The following is a 19,568-nucleotide window of genomic DNA, read 5'->3' as shown; positions in this document are numbered from 1 at the left end:
TCAAACTTCTCTCTCCCTCTCCACCGTATTTAAATATTAAAAATAAAATGGAACAGCAAAAAAAGCCACAATACTCCTTTATGCGGAAATTAAAAAAAAAAAGCACAAAGTCTTCCGCGTCCCTACACCCACTGTCAACAGCAGACTATCGATTTTGCTTTTTCTAGTACTTGCTTTTATGTGGCAACCACGTCAGCAAGCTTTGCCAGCATCGAGCCCACGGTTCACGTAATTATAAACTACTTTATAATATTTTATAGAAAATATAAAAATTCACAAGAGATATCCGTCGCCACCGAGTTCCGAAACTGAACACCCGGGGGGAATTAACTAATTTCTCGTTTGATGAGTGCAGAGAGAGAGAGAGAGAGAGAGAGACCCGGATGAAAATTCACCTCGGGTCCACCCGAAGTTCGAGAGATCCGACGAAAAGATCCCAGCGCAGTGTATCGCGGCCTATCGCAGTCCAAGTCTCAACAAAGAGCGCGAGAAACTCGCAGACAAACACGAGAGCTGAGACCTCGTCAGGTGCGTGGGTGGGGACTCCTCGAAGAACCCGGGAGCATACACCACCGTTCAAAAGTTTCGACCACTTAGGGCACACTTTCACGCGACACTAAAAGGCGTTTCGCTCTTGATCGCTATATTTCAGGATGACTTTACGATTTCCTCGGAAACTGCAAAAACTTTTGCTGCGACACTTTTGAGACACAGCAGAGTCACAGGAAAGTAATGAGAAATTGAGAGACCCATATTGATGGTGCATTTTCTCGGGACCCACTGGACCGATTTAGCTCAAATGTGGGGGGCTCGTTCAGTACCCATTTCGCTATAGCTGTTGCAAATTTGAAAAGGAAATGTCAAGAATTGAGGAAATGGCAGTATTTTAAAAATTTTATCCCCATTTTTACGACCCTTTTTACATTTTTCGACGGGCATCGAAAACAAAACGTTATTTTGACTTAATACTGACCTGAGTTCAAGCGAATGGTCTACTGAATGTACATACCAAATATCAAATCAATCGCTCAAGTAGATCTCGAGATATCGACCATCGAATTTAGGCTTGCAGTTGATCCGGTCTATATCAATGCATCCTACACGTATACTAGACCCATTAGTTCAGACTCAATTTGACGGATTAATTTGAAATTTGGTAGGATCATTCGCCACAGATTTCGCTACAAATGTTGTAAATTTGATGAGGGTAACTCAAAAATTGATCAAATGGCAGCGATTTGAAAATTTATTGTCAAATTTTTTCCCCAGTTCTACATTGTTCCCTAACAAATGAAAGGAAAAAATTTATTTCACTTTATAGTGACACTCAATCATAGCCAAGGTCACAGTGTATGTGCGTGCCAAATTTCAAATAAATCGGTGAAGTAGATCCCGAGATATCGACCGTCAGGTACGCGATGGATCCGATCGCTGTGTCTGACTAGGCACCGTCTGAATCCCCTAGGCTCAAGCGACGTCTAAATTACGTTTGACAGCGGCTTAATCAGGCTTTGTCTGAATTTACCCGGGTTTGAATTACACCTGTCAATACCAGGAAACTGTCAAACTTAATCTCGAGTTCGATTTGAACCTGGCTCGGTCAGACCTCGTTTAGGCACGACCAGGTCTTGGTTGGCTCCAGTTATGTGTTCGACTAGACCAGTACTAGACTCACGCCACGTCTCGGACGGATCTATTCCCGAGTATTTGTTCAGCATGCTAGACAATGGGAAGCGACGTTGACACGTGCCCCGTATGTTAATCTGCCAGTTGTCGCAGACACGTTTTTACACGCGTTTGGCATCAGCTATCTAAGGTGTCACGATTCTGTATCCGTGACGCCACTAACATATGCAGGTCACGTGTCTCGGATCCACGCAGCAGTTCGTCTTCCATCTCTCTCTTTCTCTCGGTCGCGGATTTACGGTGAACCAGACGGTACGAGTCGTGAATTGATCGCGGGTAGCCTTCTCTTTCTTTTTCTTTTTTTTTTTTTTTTTTTGTCATTTCTGTGTCTGACTTCGCAAAACGGCCAGCCGTAAAGTTTTATGAAAATCGACTTGACCCGTACATTGTTTACTGGCACGCCAGCCGGTTACGTAGGCTCGTCTCGAGCAATAAACTTGCGAATCACGATCGTCGGCGACGGAAACGCGTTTGAATAATCGAGCACGCTCGATTTTAATCTCTTGCCGGCGGTCGTACCGGCTCATTGAAAAGAACGAGTCGATTGTGACTCGAATGGCCGTGCAGATGGCCCGATACGAACTGTAATTAAGTTCGTTTAGATCTCGGCTCCGTAAGGGGAATAAGTATTGCGGCTGGTTCGCGACGCAATATCGACGCTACGCGCTCAAACATTTTTTCGACTCGCGCACTCTTCGATTTCTGCTGAGCAAATATTTTTTCCTGTCTAAGCAAGTATTCAAAAACATGCATGAATTTTTTCGTAACAATCTACGAACTTGTTGTTGCTAAGAAAATTGTCAAATTTGGAGACACCATTTCATCGTTCTATGCATATAATAGAAATTCCAGAATTTTTTTGAGCTATCCAGCTGTATTAGTTTCGGTAAAAAAATTTTTCCTGTCTAAACAAGGATGGAAGAACATGCATGAATTTTTTTGTAACAATCATAGAACTTGTTGTTGCTAAGAAAATTGTCAAAGTTGATGATACCGTTCCATCGTTCCATGCATATGATAGAAATTCCAGAATTTTTTTGAGCTATCTAGATGTACTAGTTTCGGTAAGAAAAATTTTTCCTGTCTGAAAAAGGGTGGAAAAACATGCATGAATTTTTTTGTAACAATCATAGAACTTGTTGTTGCTAAGAAAATTGTCAAAGTTGGTGATACCGTTCCATCGTTCCATGCATATAATAGAAATTCCAGAATTTTTTTGAACTATCTAGATGTACTAGTTTCGGTAAAAAAAATGTTTTCTGTTTAAACAAGGATTAAACAGTAGGTATGAATTTTTTCAGAATAATCCCATTACCGGTTGCGTTTCAAAAAATTGCTAAAGTTGTAGGTTCCAAGTTCTCTGGACGTCCCAAAATGTTTCGCAATTTTAAGAACAAAGGGAGGGAAGAAATAGATTTAGATTGGTAGGGTGTCGTCAGAGTTCCATGTACTCGGTGAAATGTCAATTTTTGGGATTCTCGGGCAGTTCTCCATTTCCCGTTGAATTCCACGACCTTTATGTTTCGAGATCCCTTGATCGCCTTATCGGTGGAGATTCCGCCGTCTTTCTATCGGAGGAAGTGGCGCGTGGGGTGTAGGCAGAGGGAGGGAAAAAAAAGGGCGAACAAGAAGTTGTTACGACGCGACAAAAAGCCTTATCAAGTTTCGCAGATGCTGCCGTGCACGGCCAACGAAAATAAAGTTTCCCTGGCATCGTTACGGGACCGTTCGCGCTGTAACGGGGAAACTTCGCGATACCGTGCCCTCGTTAATTGAATGCCACGCGGGCGATTTCTGTAACGAAAATTACTCCCGTTATATAGGGTGTGCCGATCAGTTACCCATTCTGCTCTAGTCCGGAACGATTTGTATTTAATAACAGTATTTGTGACAATATTAAATCGGAAATCTTGCTGGATGCAAATTTGAGTGCTTCAAACATGTTCAAACGCCTCCAAACGGCTTCAAACATCTTCAAACGCTTTCAAACATTCGTGGAAAATTAACATACTAAACTCTACTGTAACCAGGACACAGTGTCACATTTGTGCCTGAATACGTTTTGGCAGAAATATTGGATTTGTCAGTGCGGTCAGCGTTCAAATTTTTCTTCTTCATCAGCTTTCTAAATATTATTGGCAGATCGGAAAATACAAAGTATTGCGGCACGGATGGAACGAAAACAATGTTTCTGCCGGAATCCCGGTAAACGTTCGCGACACAGTGAACCGCAGAATTTATTCCGTGAATTATTCTCAGAAGAACGCTCCACGTCGCGGGCTGATACATCTTTCGGTGGTTTAATTAAATTTCGAAATTGGAACGACGGGCTCCGGCATTCGATGAAACGCGGTTGGCCAAATTGGCGAAAGTTTACTCCGGAACGGTTGCATTAAATCGTTTTCTTCCCTCCGTCTTCCTATTTTTACCGTTCTTTCGCCCCGGTGTCCGCCATTTTGCTATTCAAATCCACGCGGAATTTTAATGCCGGGAAAATTGAGCGTTCCCGACTGTGTAATCTACTCGCTAATCGATTTTTCCTGCGGCCATTATTAAAAAGTTAAATTACTCTCTGGCTTCATTGGGAGTCAGGACAATTTCTTTTTTGGACACCCAGTATGTTTCTCTTTAATCCCCCTTAATTAAATTGGCCATTTCGAATCGCTTCAAAAGGGATTAAATTTTTTCTTTTGGGGATTTTTAATTTCTTCAATTTTTCTTTTGGATTTTTTATTGCAAATTTTTAGTTAGCCGAGGGACTATTAAAAATTCAATTCGCTAAGTTCAAAGGTTGTACTAATGGCTCAGATGGTTTAAAGATCTTAAAATTGCATATTTGTATCAATTAAGATTAATGAAAAGGGGTAAGGCATTTTTTCCAAATTTTTGTGCAAATTTAAGGGTTTTTATTTTGTATTGTTTTTGAGAATTCTGATCAAATCTCTTGTTAATACGATTATACGTCAGAGGAAAATATAAATTCGTTTCAAACCTGAACGGTGGCGCAATCCGTTTCCAGGCAGGAGTTTCAATTCTACAAAGCAAGCTTCGTCGCGATCGCGACCCTAAACTTCAATACAAATTTTCCCTCGTTCAATCCACCGATAACATCGACAGGTCGAACTCCAACAAAAATTCTATCCCCGTCAAATCCAATTCCCTTTTATCCGTTCGCTCCGTCAGCCACCAGAAAATCGTTTCTGCCTGTGCGATGGGCTAGTTAAAGCAACAACATTTACAATAACCTGCCTGAAATAATAAAATTCTAATCACAATACGTAAAACAATATCCCCAGCCTCTGACAACAAACAGTTAAAATTTGTATATTCTATTCCAGACTTCGAGCTAATTTTTAAATGATCAAGGTCATCTCAAGGTCATTCTGAAATCTTAACATTACAATTCTTTCTATTCTCTATTTCCCCTTAGCAATCATATCATGATGGCGAATATATGTTAAAACTGAAAGAAAAATTATTAAAAACCAAAAAATTGCGATGACCTTAAAGTTTCGCCGAACATAACCTAGAAAAAAATTGCTCAAGTTATCTGGGACAGCTTGTGCAGCGGCGAATAATTTGCCGTATATTTTTACGACGAAAAAAAAAAAAAGAGTCGATGAAGGGATGTTTTTGATTTATGTGAAATCGTCGCTATTCAACAGTTGCAAGGGCGGGCAGCGAGGGAAGCTGACACGGCTCGGACTTTTATCGCGACAGTAAATTCCAGGAACGACACTTCCCGACACTTCCGCGCTTCCGGAGTGTCCCGGTACCGGAGGATCGTGTGAGCAAGGTTAGGGAGGTTGGTCAGTGGTTCTCAAAACTCACCCGCAGATCCATGAGTGCCGGCGCCTGGGCACGTTGCTTTGTGGCACCAGCAACAACGGCACGATGCCCTTGTTGCCACTTCCGCCGTTTCCACCGCCGTCACCGGCCGGAAGCCGAAGCTCCGGTACCTGAAGGCTGCTCATCCTCGAGGCTGTCGCGCTTCAGGTCACCAGAACGTCATCCCCACGTCGTCCCCTCATCACTGGCCAACACCCCTCGGCCCCCCTTTCCGCCGAGCTAGCGAGAACCCGGCATCGGACCCGAGCTCCTCAGAGACACCACGGAGACTAGGAAACTGGCATTCTCTTCGGCTGTGCCAGCGGAATCGCCACAGTTTCGACTAGCATCCGGTATCTTGCTCTGGGGGCTGCGGTAAACGAGGACTTCAGTCTCTAGGGGGTTGTTATGCTCGAGTTCGGGGAATTCTGTTACACCCTTCAGGAATTCTGACACAATTCTGTGAATTCTACACTGTTCAGACCTGGTCTGAATTTATTTAAAAGTAATTCCAATGATTATTTATTCATTTAGGCAAAGACTTATTAAAAGATTGATTTGAAAAGACATCCCTGGAGGTTTTGGGTGGGGATTCAGTAGATTTTGATGCAAATTGTACCAGGTTTGAATGAGTTTGAAGAGGTTAGAATAGGTGTGAATGGAAATCATACGTGGGATAGGTCAGCTAAGGTTAGGTAGGTCCTATGTTCTCTGGTCTAATTCAGGTGTTTAACTTTTAATTATCAGTTTTGATAGGTAGGTGGCAAACCTCACTAGGAACAGTCTGGGAATATATTGAACCAGGTTTGAATGAGTTTGAAGAGGTTAGAATAGGTGTGAATGGAAATTATACGTGGGCTAGGTCAGCTAAGGTTAGGTAGTCGAAGTGGTCCTATGTTTTCTGGTCTAATTTAGGTGTTTAACTTCTAATTATCAGTTTTGATAGGTAGGTGGCAAACGTCACTAGGAACAGTCTGGAAAAGAATTGAGCCAGGTTTGAATGAGTTTGAAGAGGTTAGAATAGGTATGAATGGAAATTACACATGGGCTAGGTCAGCTAAGGTTAGGTAGTCGAAGTGGTCCTATGTTTTCTGGTCTAATTCAGGTGTTTAACTTCAAATCATTCTATTTGCAGGCTAGGGCTGTCGAATAAGGTATGGACCAGGTTTTGGTTAGGTTCGTTGAGGTTAGGTATCGGTCAAGCCATCTAGGATCAGGGGTTTAGACAAAAATTGCAATAGTGACTTGTCACGTATACCTTGCTGATGTTCAAGTGTACGTCCTTGAACTATAACTTAAGGTTAGCTATATGGGAAGGTCTAGCTTATGTCTAGGTTAGGCGTGCCCAGGCTTGGTAACAGAATTCCACCTAACTCTTTCTTTCTTTTCGGTATCAGTGCTGCGTGACAAGTGGAGCTGCTTCGCCCACATCGGCGGTCCCATAAATATTTAAAAGTCACAATTTATTATACAAGCATTCTATCCAACTCCTCCTGCCAACTGAGTATTTTTCTTTTCCCTTCCACATTTCAAATTAATATTCCTCCGCTGTCACGTGGATTTAAATCTTCCACTTCAGAAACGGTTCTGAGTTTTTTGCAGTGTACTCAATAATCCATGCGCATGTAGTCCCTTCAAGGACCTTTTCTCTCTCTCTATCTCTCTCTCTCTCTCTCTCTATCCCTTTCTGTCCGTCTCCCAATCTCACGCTTCAATTTACATCTGCCCTATTGTCCGCGCGAGAATCTTCGCCCGGCTGGAGGCTGGCTATAGCATCGTTCCCAGTCGGAAATCATTGAAATTCATAGCGATTAGCGAGAACGACACACCTCATTAAGGCGGATGACAATTATTAAACACCGTGCCGGGCGCTCGTTAACGTCGAGCCCCGAGACTGTGGTGTGCGTTGGGGATCCACGGATGTCAGGAGGTTTCCTAACGAAGGATTCTTGGATTTTCACATCGACCTGGCCACTCCTCTTCCCTCCTCTACAGTTTTTTGTTCACGATGAAACGTCAATCCCGGCCATGAGGCATGCAACGTTTACATAAGTGGACTGATCACGAACCTTACGGAACCTGGACCTTCGATACTGACCACGATAAACAAATATTGCATCTGAATCAACTGCACGATTCACCGTTCTACCCGAACCTTGCCCGAGGTAGACCCCTAATCCATAAAACATTGCCGTGTCCAACCTCGCATGAAAAGTATGAAATATATTCCATACCCTCGTATTTACTCTGGTAGAGTCTACACTATTTCTAGAATCATCTTTCGCAACAATTTTTCACGGCTAGAATTGTTTATTCGCTTCTCGTAAGAATTATTTGACGTGGAAAATATATGAAAAATATTCCAGCCTCATTCTAACGCGATTTACACTTTTTAACCCTTTGCGCTCGGCGCTATTTTCATTCTAAAACTAAATTTTTCTTCCGTCTTGGAATATTTTCATTTTATTCGTACGAAACTGATCTGATTTCCACATATACTATTTAAATGTTTGGTGATCTATTAAATACAAATTTTGTAGTGTAACAAATATTTTGTAATATTTCTGGTAATTTTTTTGTAATAATGCCACAACAATTTCTAGTGGTGCTTCAGAGTCACCACTCGAGTGCAAAGGGTTAATAATCGCCTTCCCTGCGTGAAAAATATTTTACTGACCATTTTTTAATGGCTAGAATTATGTCGAGTATTTTGGCGGGTAACGGAAATATTTTTGCAACCAGAGGGATCAGGATTCAGTCGCCAGGAGAAATTGGTCAGCCGTTAATTGCGGTGTCACCGCCCACGATTTCTCGCAGCTCTAAAATAGCCCATCTTCGATAAACCGTAGCCCCGCTAATTAAGTATTCCGAGCATCGTAGTAAAACTAAAATTAAACGTCCCATTCAATGCCGAAATCGCCCGGTAGACATTATCGATCGCGAACTATGCACACGCAAGCACACATCTCGAAGCCGAAGTCGATGCGTGCTCTCGCAACGACGATCGATTATCGATTTCCGACACCCCTTTCACGCGTGCCGATCGGAGACAAGCGGTCGTTTATTAATAATAACATAATAAGGGCAGTTGCACCGCGATGCACATTAACCGTGCAGGCGGAAGCCTTTCTTTGACCCTTTCGCTGGTTCGCTGAGGGAGAATCAGCGCGTTTATTATTAATTATAGGAAACTTTGCGCCACCCGATCGAACCCCCTTGTTTTTCCCCTGGTGTTGCGCGAAACTATTTTTTTTTTCTTTTTTATTTCGCAAGGGAAATTATATGGAAAGTCGATTTATAATTAGTCGCAAAAATTTCCGTTACACTCCGGTGCATTGTAAATTCGCATGAATATCCCCGGTCTACGACAGCCCGCGCCGACCATAACCTTGTGATCTCGCGGCATATGCGATTACCTCTGACAATGCAGCTCTGTCAAAGCGGCATCTAAATTCACGGAAGGCGTCGGCTAATGAAAGCGGTGGCCAAGCAGACCGTTAACCGGGCTGTGTGTTTACCGTGTAATTACCGGCACGTTAACGAACAAAATTCATCGTGGAAACCGGAGAGGGCTTCCTGCTCGGGACGCGGGCAGCCGCCGTCGACCCTTCTCGAGAAAAAGATCACCGATCTCTCGAGCCCCGGCTTTATCGTCACCGGAGCCTCGCGTGCAGTCTAACGAAATTACAACGGCATCGGACAAAGTGCTCTGATTACGTCCTTAGCTCCCGGGCATCGTCTGCGACGAGGCTGCCATTGATCGGTGATAACGCGGTCTCAATGATCCATGTCTCGACGAGAGCCAGCCTCTCCGGATAATTGAAAGGAGCTGCCGGGCTTGTACGGTTTCGTTAATTAACCCGTCGATGCTGCCCGTTTTCACGAATTCTCTTTCCAGCCATCGGAAACTGTTCTTTGAACGGAACCCTTCACAGCTTCGTTCCATTTACTCATAAATTCTGAAGATGTTCATCAAGCTCTCTGATAAATGCAACACTCTTTAAATGAACCCTTCGAGGCACCGAGAGCTTCGCCTTCTTTTAAATAATTAGGTCAAGCGGATCATTCGTTCTATTCGAATATCAAATCTAAAGTCTTAAATGGCAAATAGTACGTTTTGTGCCAGAATTCTACGTCGCAAGCCAAAACCAACAAGTACAAACACCATTTGGTTTGTGGATGTTGGTTGAAGTTGGTCGTGGTTGGTAGTAATTTGTTGTTCATAGTTTGAAGACACTGTTTTTAGACAGTAGTTAAAATATGTGTCAGCTCAGAAGAAACTAAATCAATCTGGTTCTAGATCGTTGTAGGTGATGGTAGTTTGTGATGGTTTGCTGTGGTTTGCCCTGGTTGTCAGTCATTTCACACTACAAAAAGTATATCGTGCCTACAGTGTGGCTCTACTAAATACATACTAACTGAATGTGGTTGTAAGTGGTTGCAGTTGTTGAAAGTCAATGGTAGTTTGACGTGGTCTGCTGTGGTTTGTCTAGGTCGTCAAACACGTAACTACATAAAACGTACCATGTCGAAAATGTGGCACTACTGAATACATACTAACTGAATCTGTTTGTAAGTGATTGCAGTTGTTGATAGTCGATGGTAGTTTGACGTGGTTTGCTGTGGTTTGCCCTGGTTGTCAGTCATTTCACACTACAAAAAGTATATCGTGCCTACAGTGTGGCTCTACTAAATACATACTAACTGAATCTGTTTGTAAGTGATTGCACTTGTTGATAGTCGGTGGCAGTTTGACGTGGTTTGCTGTGGTTTGTCTAGGTCGTCAAACAAGTAACTACATAAAACGTACCATGTCGTGTCACTACTAAATATGAATAGAATCAACCAGGTGACTGCAGGTGGTTTGAAGTTGATTTGCAGTTTGTCGTGGTTTGTCGTGGTTTGTCCTGGTTGTCACCAACACCATTACACACAATATACTTTATCAGAACTATGGCTTGAGTCAAAATAAATCGCATCAACTTGATTGCAGACTACGACTAATTATAGTTGGTTTCAATTTGTGTCTGATGGTTTGAACACCACTTTCTCTTCAACTGGATTACAGAAATTTCAGTTTATATTTAGAATCAAATTAAACAAGGCATCTGATTCTGCCAGAACGGGAACCTCGCGTCAGTATTCGACCACCCGCGCACGAATCGGAATTATTTTTCTGTACGACTTATGCGGGGGGTGGTCGGGGGTTGGTGGTATTTATCAAGCCGTGATGAAACTATTCCCAACGGGTGCGCGCGGAACGAGGTTTTACTTGTGCCTGTATCGGATCACGGGCCAGCATTATGACATTCTCATTCCCGAGGTAACGAGCATTAATTAAACAGCAGAATCAGAAACGCGAGCCGCGAGACTTGCTCCCGAGGACAATCTCGTGTCATCAGGGTCCCTCGTTTCGTAAAAACGAAATGAACGGATAATTAATCAAATTCAATTGCACTCCGTGCTCTGCCCTGTTTATGGAGATTGTTGCACCAGAATGGGAAGCGATGTTGAACTGGTGGGATTGATGGAATCACAGTCAGCGTAACTATGGGGAATACAGGAAGCGGTATCTTGGAATCTACTGGACGGATTGAGTTTAAACTTTGTGTGTACTTGAGGTGTACCTATGGCTATAATATGGTGCAATAATTATTTAACAGCAGTTTCTTGTTTTGATTTTCTGGGGATGAGTGTAAAATTGGTCGAAAAATTTGTCAAAGAATTTTCAATTCGTCGTCATTTTTCAAATGTTTGGTCTTTCTTTTTGAAATTTCTAGCAGTTACAGCGAAACGTACACTGACTCACTATACCAAATTTCAAGTCAATCGGTCCAGTGGATTCCGAGGTACAACATATTCAATCTGGACTTTCCCCACTGTCTCGCGACTCCACTTGCCCGGCAACATCGTCCTCACTTGCAATGCTTTCTTTGTCTAAAAAATTATGATGCCTGCCGAAGCACGCGTAAAAATACGCGCGTAAACCCCGCGGCAGAAGGCCTAGCAGTTTTCCCGTATAAAAATCCCAAAGACATCCCGGGGTATTGCGCCATGGAGCAGAATGACCCGTTAAAATGTAGAGCAGGTGTAATGGCCGGGGTGAAAACGATTCCGTGTTCGTGTGACGGGGAGGGAGGGGAGGAGGGGGAGGGGAAGGGCGGTCAGAAGTGCAAGTCAGCCAGAAAATCTGTGGAAATGCTCCGGGCGGGATTGCTTCACCGTCGAAATGCCGAAGTTACCGCGAGATGTAAAGCGAGCCGGCCAGGGGTAAAGTTTCTTCAGGCCGAGGCTAACGACGCTTCTAATCAGCGCGGTGAGGTTCGCCGCGCTTCTTGCCCGCCTCAAAAGACACGCCGCGGGAACGTATTCATTCCCTTGACATCCTTCTTTCGCAAGCGTCACGCCGACGAAATAATAAAAAAAAAAAAAAAAGAAAAAGAAAAAAAGAAAAGAGTAACATAGAACGACGACAGTGTTGGCTTAATTACTTTTTTTCTTTCGGCCCGCTTTCGGCTTCCATTTTAGTTTTCCGAACCCCGTGTAACTCACACACACACGCATACACGTACGATGGCTGTCAGAGTACACGACGCTTGATAATTACTGGCGACCGTGGAACCACGTTTCGCCCGTGAATTTCGGCGACCTGGATCTCCGAATTTAAAGCTGATGGACGCACGCTGACGCTCCCGAGTGACCCGCACGTCTGTTTTGCAACTTAACCCTTTATGGAAGTTTAAAGTGTGACTCCCGTTTGATGCTGGTGCGCCACAGCCATGCTTCCATTCAGCTTCTATTCAGGTTAATTTGTAGCACCGCTGAATAGTTGCCAGATACGTCTGCATTCAGTGTATCTGTGTCATTCAAACAGCTCCAGAACTACTTGTTTTCGGGCACAAAGAGGTAAACCAAAGCTAACCAAGTACCGGCCACCTCGGACCTGTTCAAGGCTCAACAGATGACCTAGCCCAGTGATATTGAATGTATTCACGCCCTGATAGGTGCAAAAGAATTTTTATTCAACGCAGATATTCCCCAAATACTCCAGAAGTAGCTAAAAAGGAACTTTATTCGAACCTATCCTTAAAGCACCTAACCAACGTCCAACCAAGGTTCAAAAGTGGCCTAATCCATTGATATTGGATGTATTCAGATCCCAGTTGATGCAACAAAATTTTTATGCAACACAGATACTCTCCAAATTGACCAGAAGTAGGTAGCCTAGCTTAAAAGGCACTTTATTGGAACCTACCCCTCAAGTACCAAACCAAGGTCCAACCAAGGTTCAAAAGTGGCCTAATCCATTGATATTGGATGTATTCAGATCCCAGTTGATGCAACAAAATTTTTATGCAACACAGATACTCTCCAAATTGACCAGAAGTAGGTAGTCCAGGTTAAAAGGCACTTTATTGGAACCTACCCCCAAAGTACCTAACCAAGGTCCAACCAAAGTTCAAAAGTGGCCTAATCCATTGATATTGGATGTATTCAGATCCCAGTTGATGAAAAAAAATTTTTATCCAACACAGATACTCTCCAAATTGACCAGAAGTAGGTAGCCTAGCTTAAAAGGCACTTTATTGGAACCTACCCCTCAAGTACCTAACCAAGGTCCAACCAAGGTTCAAAAGTGGCCTAATCCATTGATATTGGATGTATTCAGATCCTAGTTGATGCAACAAAATTTTTATGCAACACAGATACTCTCCAAATTGACCAGAAGTAGGTAGCCTAGCTTAAAAGGCACTTTATTGGAACCTACCCCTCAAGTACCAAACCAAGGTCCAACCAAGATTCAAAATTGACCTAATCCATTGATATTGGATGTATTCAGATCCTGATTACTGCAAAAAATTTTTACTCAACGCAGATATTCTCCAAATTGACCAGAAGTGGGTAGCCTAGCTCAAAAGGCACTTTATTGGAACGTACCCCCCAAGTACCTAACCAAGGTCCAACCAAGGTTAAAAATTGACCTAATCCGCTGCCATTGGATGCATTCATGCCCTGAGACTTGCAAAAATTTTGCATTCGACTCCTGGACACGTCAATCAGTCTTGACGTACCCACCTACCTCTAGAGGCACCTAACTCAAACCCAGCGATTGTGCCTAACCCAGACCGTGCCAGGGTTAAAAACTTGGCTTAACCAAGTCCCGTGACATCTATTTACATCCTCGAACACATGAAATACCGAATAGTTAGGCGGTGCGCTAATTGAACATACCCGAAGTGCCTGTGAATCGCAGTGTGAAACAGGAACGTCATGATCCCGGTGAATGCGGGCACACGCGAATTTCTCTCGCGTTAAAAATAACTGACTCCCTCCCAGAGGATTCGCGGGCGCATCGTTTGGTGAGTGCATCGGAACGTGTTCTCCGTCGTGCATGAATCGCAATCATCGCCGGCGACAGAATTGGAATCCCCAGCATCCTAATTATTGGGGAATCCCGATTCGAAACCGAAATCTCCCGGCATCCGAGGCTGCCAGTTCGGAACGTCAGTCCCAGAGACGAGAGGCAGCGCACCGGTATCGATTGCATCGGTTTTTCACGATGCGATCACGGCGTCCGACCAGTCGGAATGAGTTTCTCCATTTCTCAACCACTGTCGACTGCACTGCTGACCCGGATCCTCGAGGATTCCTTCGGAGACACCGGTTCGGACGAGTGTCCTGAGAGACCGGGCCACAATGGAATCCCTTTTTTTCCGCGTTGGGAGAACTTACGGGACGATCGCTGGATCCTTTGCCTTTTCCAGTAATCTCCTCGAGCATCTTCTGCGAAACGGTCCCGAAGTGCACTTCGACAAGTTTGACTCCTGAAGACACCCTTTTCTTTAAGGGAAGCTGTTCTCCCTGGTGCACCTCCACTCCGATTGTCTGCAAACCGTATTTTTGAAGAATTGTTGATCACAAACCAAAACAAACAGGTCTGAACACCATCAGGTTGACAGTTGTTGGTTTGAGTTTGTAGGTCATAGTTTGAAGACATTGTCTTTGTATACAGAATTATGTTTCTACGGGTGTACATGGTATACGTGTCACAGAACATCCCACAAATTTTTGTGAGAGCAGGAATCTTTCAATTTTCGAAACCCTTAGTTTTCCGTCTGGAGGATCTTGCTGGCGAGCAACAAAGGCATTCGAACGTTGCCAGAAGAGGTAACTATTGCGATGAAGCATACTGTACTCGTCAGGGTAATGGCTGGAACAGCTCCAAAAGTACTGAGGATATTTGATCCAGCTATTCGGCGACCTTTGCCCCAGCAATCAAAATGCTTTCGAATCGAAGACCTTTTAATCCTATTGCATGAGGCTTCCAATTACTTAGGATCATTCGGTTCGGCCGGGAAAGTCTGCGCCGATAAGCCGGTTGATTTCTCCGCGCACTGAACCGTGTCCTTTTCCATTTCGACAACGCTGATTTCGTCGAATCCTTTGAAGGGAGGGGGTCGTCGATAGAATCAACAAGCCGTAAGAAAATATTTCTTGTCCCGACGACATGATCTTTAAGGCTGCCAGTTTACTTTTGCTGAGACTTTTTTCCCCACTGACCCCAATTACGAGTTTAATGCGAAATGATACTAGGTAATTTGTATCTGTAACACGCGATACGTATGAGCTGTTACGGGCGACTTTTTCTGCCGACCGGTTTGCATTGATTAACGTTCGATCACGCTCGAAGCATAGCCGCGATCCACCGGGATCATGATACAATAATTACTCGATTGATCGACTGTCGTGGATGCAGTTAATTGCAACTTGCTCGCAGCATGATAATCGCCTACTATGAAATACCTTCTATTTGCAAATGAGTCTGCAAATTGTGATGAAACGAGCAAAGTAAAAAACGTCGATTTTGTTCCACATTTTTCAAGAAAAATCTTGCGCGCCGGAATGAAAATAATAAAAATCAGAGATTGGAAGGTCGTGGAGAGGAAATGAGAAAATTGAAACATTAAAAGATCGGAGAAGGAAAATGGAGTAGCGGAGGACTCTCGAGTAAAACTAACGGAAATTACACACTGAAAGATCACAGAATAGAAATAATGCAAATCGAAGAGCATAAAGATGGCAGAGTAAAAGTAATAAAAATTCGAGACTGAAAGGTACTGGAATAAAAAGGATAAAATTGAGGCTTCAAACGGCTGAAGAATAAACATTGACTGGTGAAAGAGGACACGAATAATGATGCGAATCGAAGACTGTAAAGATGCCAGAGTACAAGAAGATAATAAAAATTATAGTTTGACAAGGCCGAAACAGAATAAAAATAATGGAAATTCTGGAAAGATTACGGAACGAAGATAATGCAACTTCGGTGCTGAAAGATGGCAGGACAAAAATAATAAAAATTAGGGATCCGTAGGACCGAGGACAAAAATAGTAACACGAAAGGGACGAAAAGATTGTGGAATAAAAAATAATGGAAATTAGAGATGGAAAGATCAGGGGACAAAAATAACAAAAATCCAGAAGCGAAAAACGGCAGAACGAAAATGAGAAAAATTGAAGTCTGATAGGTATCAGAGGAAAAATAATAAAAACGGTGTGTGGAATGGGCTCGCAGGAATGTTTATGCACAAATGTGTCCGGGGCAGGTGTTAACGACCGTCCCTCGTCACGGGCGACACGACAATCGATTATCGAGTCCGATCTTGCTCGTTTCCTTTCATTGGAATTCAAGGTGCGTTGCTCACGTGCCTCGGACACAATGACAGCATAAAGCGTCGTCCCCAACGGGGCGAGCTCGTTCAAAGAAATAAAACGTCCAGTCGAAAGGAATTTTTTTCGCAACGAGCCGAGACGGTTTTTCTGCGAGGAGATTTCAACGGTGAAACCGGAAACCAGAGTTGGACACCGACAAACAGCTGATAAGCCGAACAGCCACGACAGCTGATAGCTTTCTGGCGCAGCACGAAAATTAATGCGGCTCCTATCTCGTAAAGGGTACACCACAAAGTACCACAAATTGATTGACAATTAACATAAGCAGGAACAAAACGTCTATTTGGCCCCCGCGTAATCCATTATGAAGCGATCCAATCAAAATTCGTGGCAATTGAACGCCGTTAGACCAGCTATCGGCCGAACTAATTTAACATATTCAATTGTCCGAATGTTTACGAGCGGCCGGTTATTGTTATCGCCGGGGCATTATTCTTCCACGTGCGTGGCACGGAAGCGGCGGATTTTCGAAGACCATGTTCGGTGTAATAACTGCTGTATTGTTCGCTGTACCTCATTGTGACGGAATGCGTTTCGTGTTCGGTCGATTGGTGGTTCAAATAATTTTCATCATTTTTCCCTTCATTCTATGTCACTTTTGCTATTATTTCCACGTAATTCATACTACTGAACGTGTCTGACAATTACAGCGCAAATATTTATGCAAACTTCCGCGTTCAAGAAATAAATCACCTTTTTGCACGTATGCCGTTCACGCAGCTTGTTTCCATATTTTTTTTTATCGCGAAGCGCTTTATCAAAAAATCTGAAAATATTCCGAAGCACTAGTTACGACAACATGTAGTTACAGTAAAAGTATAAACGACGTGGCGTTCGAACTTTCTGGGGAATTGCATTTTTTCAAATTTTCGTTTTTGATTTGTTGCAACCTGGATTTTCGACCAAAAAATTTGAAAATATTCTGTGATGTGTACCTTGACAGGTTCGATGCGTCGGATTTTTTCGGAATTTTTGCGGACAATTAAACGGGAACAATCGACCGAAAACCGATAATCCGTTTTTCGCTGTGGGTACCCTCTCTCGATCAGGATGGAGGGTTGGAACTTTGCATAAGACCGTTTCCATTGATAAGATATCGAACGGAAATCAGCAGTAAAACGTGGTTTCCTTTCTTACAATAATAACTGTACTAAAGCACGATTTTACTACTGTTTGTATTTTCTTTTAAAAATGTTTGTGACCTATAAATTCGTGAAGATTGTTCTGTCTTTTGTATGTTGTCAAGAGAACAGAAAACGAGATCCTTTTTCGTTCGACGGATTATTTATAGAACCCCCCCCCCCCCCCCGTCCCTATACGTGTGAAAATTATCAAATCGAAACGGCAAATGTATAATACGGATTTGTGGAGGGAAACAGTAGCCCAAAGTAATCAGGGCCGCGCCGGCAACGGCTTAAAACCGGTTCGCAGCGAATTTATAGCCTGTTGCAGTATCGCGTTGCGATCACGTATGCATTTACTCATTTATGTCCAGCCTGCGAAAAAGGATCAGATAATCCGCACACGCGCTCATACTTCTACGCGGAATCCCGTTCCTCGTCCGTGAACTGGATCGTTCGATTTGAACCGCGGCCAATCAGTCTTTCCCTGGAAAGTACCACTCGACTATAATAAATGCGAACAATAATTTTTCATTGGCAAATTTTGAGTTGCAATGCAAAATCACACCGGAGACATTGTAAGTACTTTGTGGGACGCGTGCACTTTTTTAAGGCAAATTCATGATTTTTTTTCTCAGAGACTACTACAGCTATCGACTTAAAATTTTTAGGGGATATGGTATCATACTAGATGTGCATTTTAGCCAAAGGAAATTTTTTAATATTGAACAGAAAAAGTTGGACAACTCTGTCTATATGTGGACCGTTTTACACTCTCACCTTCAATCTAAATGATGGTGCCAATTTTTTTGTGGGCCGAATTTTGAAAAATCCTTTGGCTTGAATATGTGCTAGTCTCAGTAGTAGAAGCACAAAAAATTTCAACCCGATCGGTCGAATGGTTGCCGAGAAAAAAATTATTTTGTACCGAGAAACATGATTTCACAGGAGAAGCACTTTTCTAAAATTTTTCACACATCAATTTTTTGAGCGTTCTATAAGTACATTATACTTCTACACAACTTGCTAGACAATTGTGGTCACATTCTGATTATAATTACAGCGTTACCCCTGATTTCAGCAGTCTGCCGGGATTCAGAGGGTGGAAGAGCTCGGTTCCCGACGACCGGAACAATTCGAAGTCGAAAATTGCTTTCATAACGACGCAGAGCAGTTTGAAAATTGCTCGGCGATGTCCGTAATGAACGCTAAGCCATCGACATCCCGGCAGCATAACTGTGGCAATGGCCGGAAACTTCAAAGAACGAGGGACAAAGACTGCCCCCATTCAGACAGCAGATAGTCTCGGATGTACCCCGAGGTCCCAGGCCCAATTCGGTAACAACATTCCCGCAAACCTCATGGAGCTAGTTGCACAGCCGCCGTTCAACGACGATTTTCACATGCAAATACGAGCCCTGGAACTATCATTCTCCGACGCAGGAAGTCGCTGTACAGGGTTCTTATCCGGCAACTGAACTTCGGAAACGATTACGACCACCAAGAACTCGGGACAAAGCGACGTACCAGTTGGGCGGCAACGAGATCACACGAATGGTACGCAAGATCCAACTTCACGCCGGTAATAACAACGTTCGGTGAACTTTGATGAGTTACAAAGCTCGGCTGACGAGGAATCGAGGCGTCAACGTTCGTGCTTTAGCTTCCAGACTCGTTTGTGGTGACTTAGCTCGAAATTGCTTCACAATATTTGGATGTGTAAGTGGCACTTCCAAATCTCCTGGGTAGGTGGAGAGTGGGGGGTGTAGATGACTCGTAGATACAGGAAGTTCGCGATATATGTCAACAACACGGTTCTTGATATAGCCTATTCGCCAGGAGTCACTCGCTGTTCTTTGATCCGCGCCGAACGTAGAAAAGAACAGCGACGCTCGCCGCCTAGGACTGTAAATACATTCGTCCTATAGTTTATTAGTCAAAGTCACAGCGGCTGTCGACGAGGTCCTACCATTCTTTGTACTATGTTCTTGGCCCCTCACGAGGTACACCCTGCGGTAGTGGGGATAATTCCGCGACACTTATCATGCAGACCACGGCGACATATATCGCGAATTCACTGGGTAGATACAGGAAGTTCGCGATATATGTCAACAACACGGGTCTTGATGTCGTTTATTCTCCAGGAGTCACTAGCTGTTCTTTGATCCGCGCCGAACGTAGGAAAGGACAGCGACGCTC

The 19,568-nt window shown here is 43.5% G+C and overlaps 2 protein-coding genes across 6 annotated transcripts in view; one reads left to right on the top strand and one right to left on the bottom strand.

The window, feature by feature from the left end:
- LOC143359119 (uncharacterized protein F13E9.13, mitochondrial) overlaps nt 1-19,568 on the top strand; it is a 281,397-nt gene that overhangs the window by 56,295 nt on the left and 205,534 nt on the right. The window lies entirely within an intron of this gene.
- The window catches only part of Dnc (phosphodiesterase dunce), a 385,323-nt gene that overhangs the window by 216,183 nt on the left and 149,572 nt on the right, over nt 1-19,568 (bottom strand). Inside the window, exon 2 of one of the 5 annotated variants that reach the window (XM_076796812.1) lies at nt 5,518-5,884. The exons of the other annotated variants lie outside the window; for them this stretch is intronic. Within the exon in view, the coding sequence (XP_076652927.1) occupies nt 5,518-5,660 (143 nt within the window). The 5' untranslated portion in view covers nt 5,661-5,884. The remainder of the gene's footprint in view (nt 1-5,517; nt 5,885-19,568) is intronic. 5 annotated transcript variants of the gene reach the window in all.

This window comes from Halictus rubicundus, chromosome 11 (assembly GCF_050948215.1).
Source record: "Halictus rubicundus isolate RS-2024b chromosome 11, iyHalRubi1_principal, whole genome shotgun sequence".
NCBI lineage: Eukaryota > Metazoa > Arthropoda > Insecta > Hymenoptera > Halictidae > Halictus > Halictus rubicundus.
This window is presented reverse-complemented; position numbering and strand designations above follow the sequence as displayed.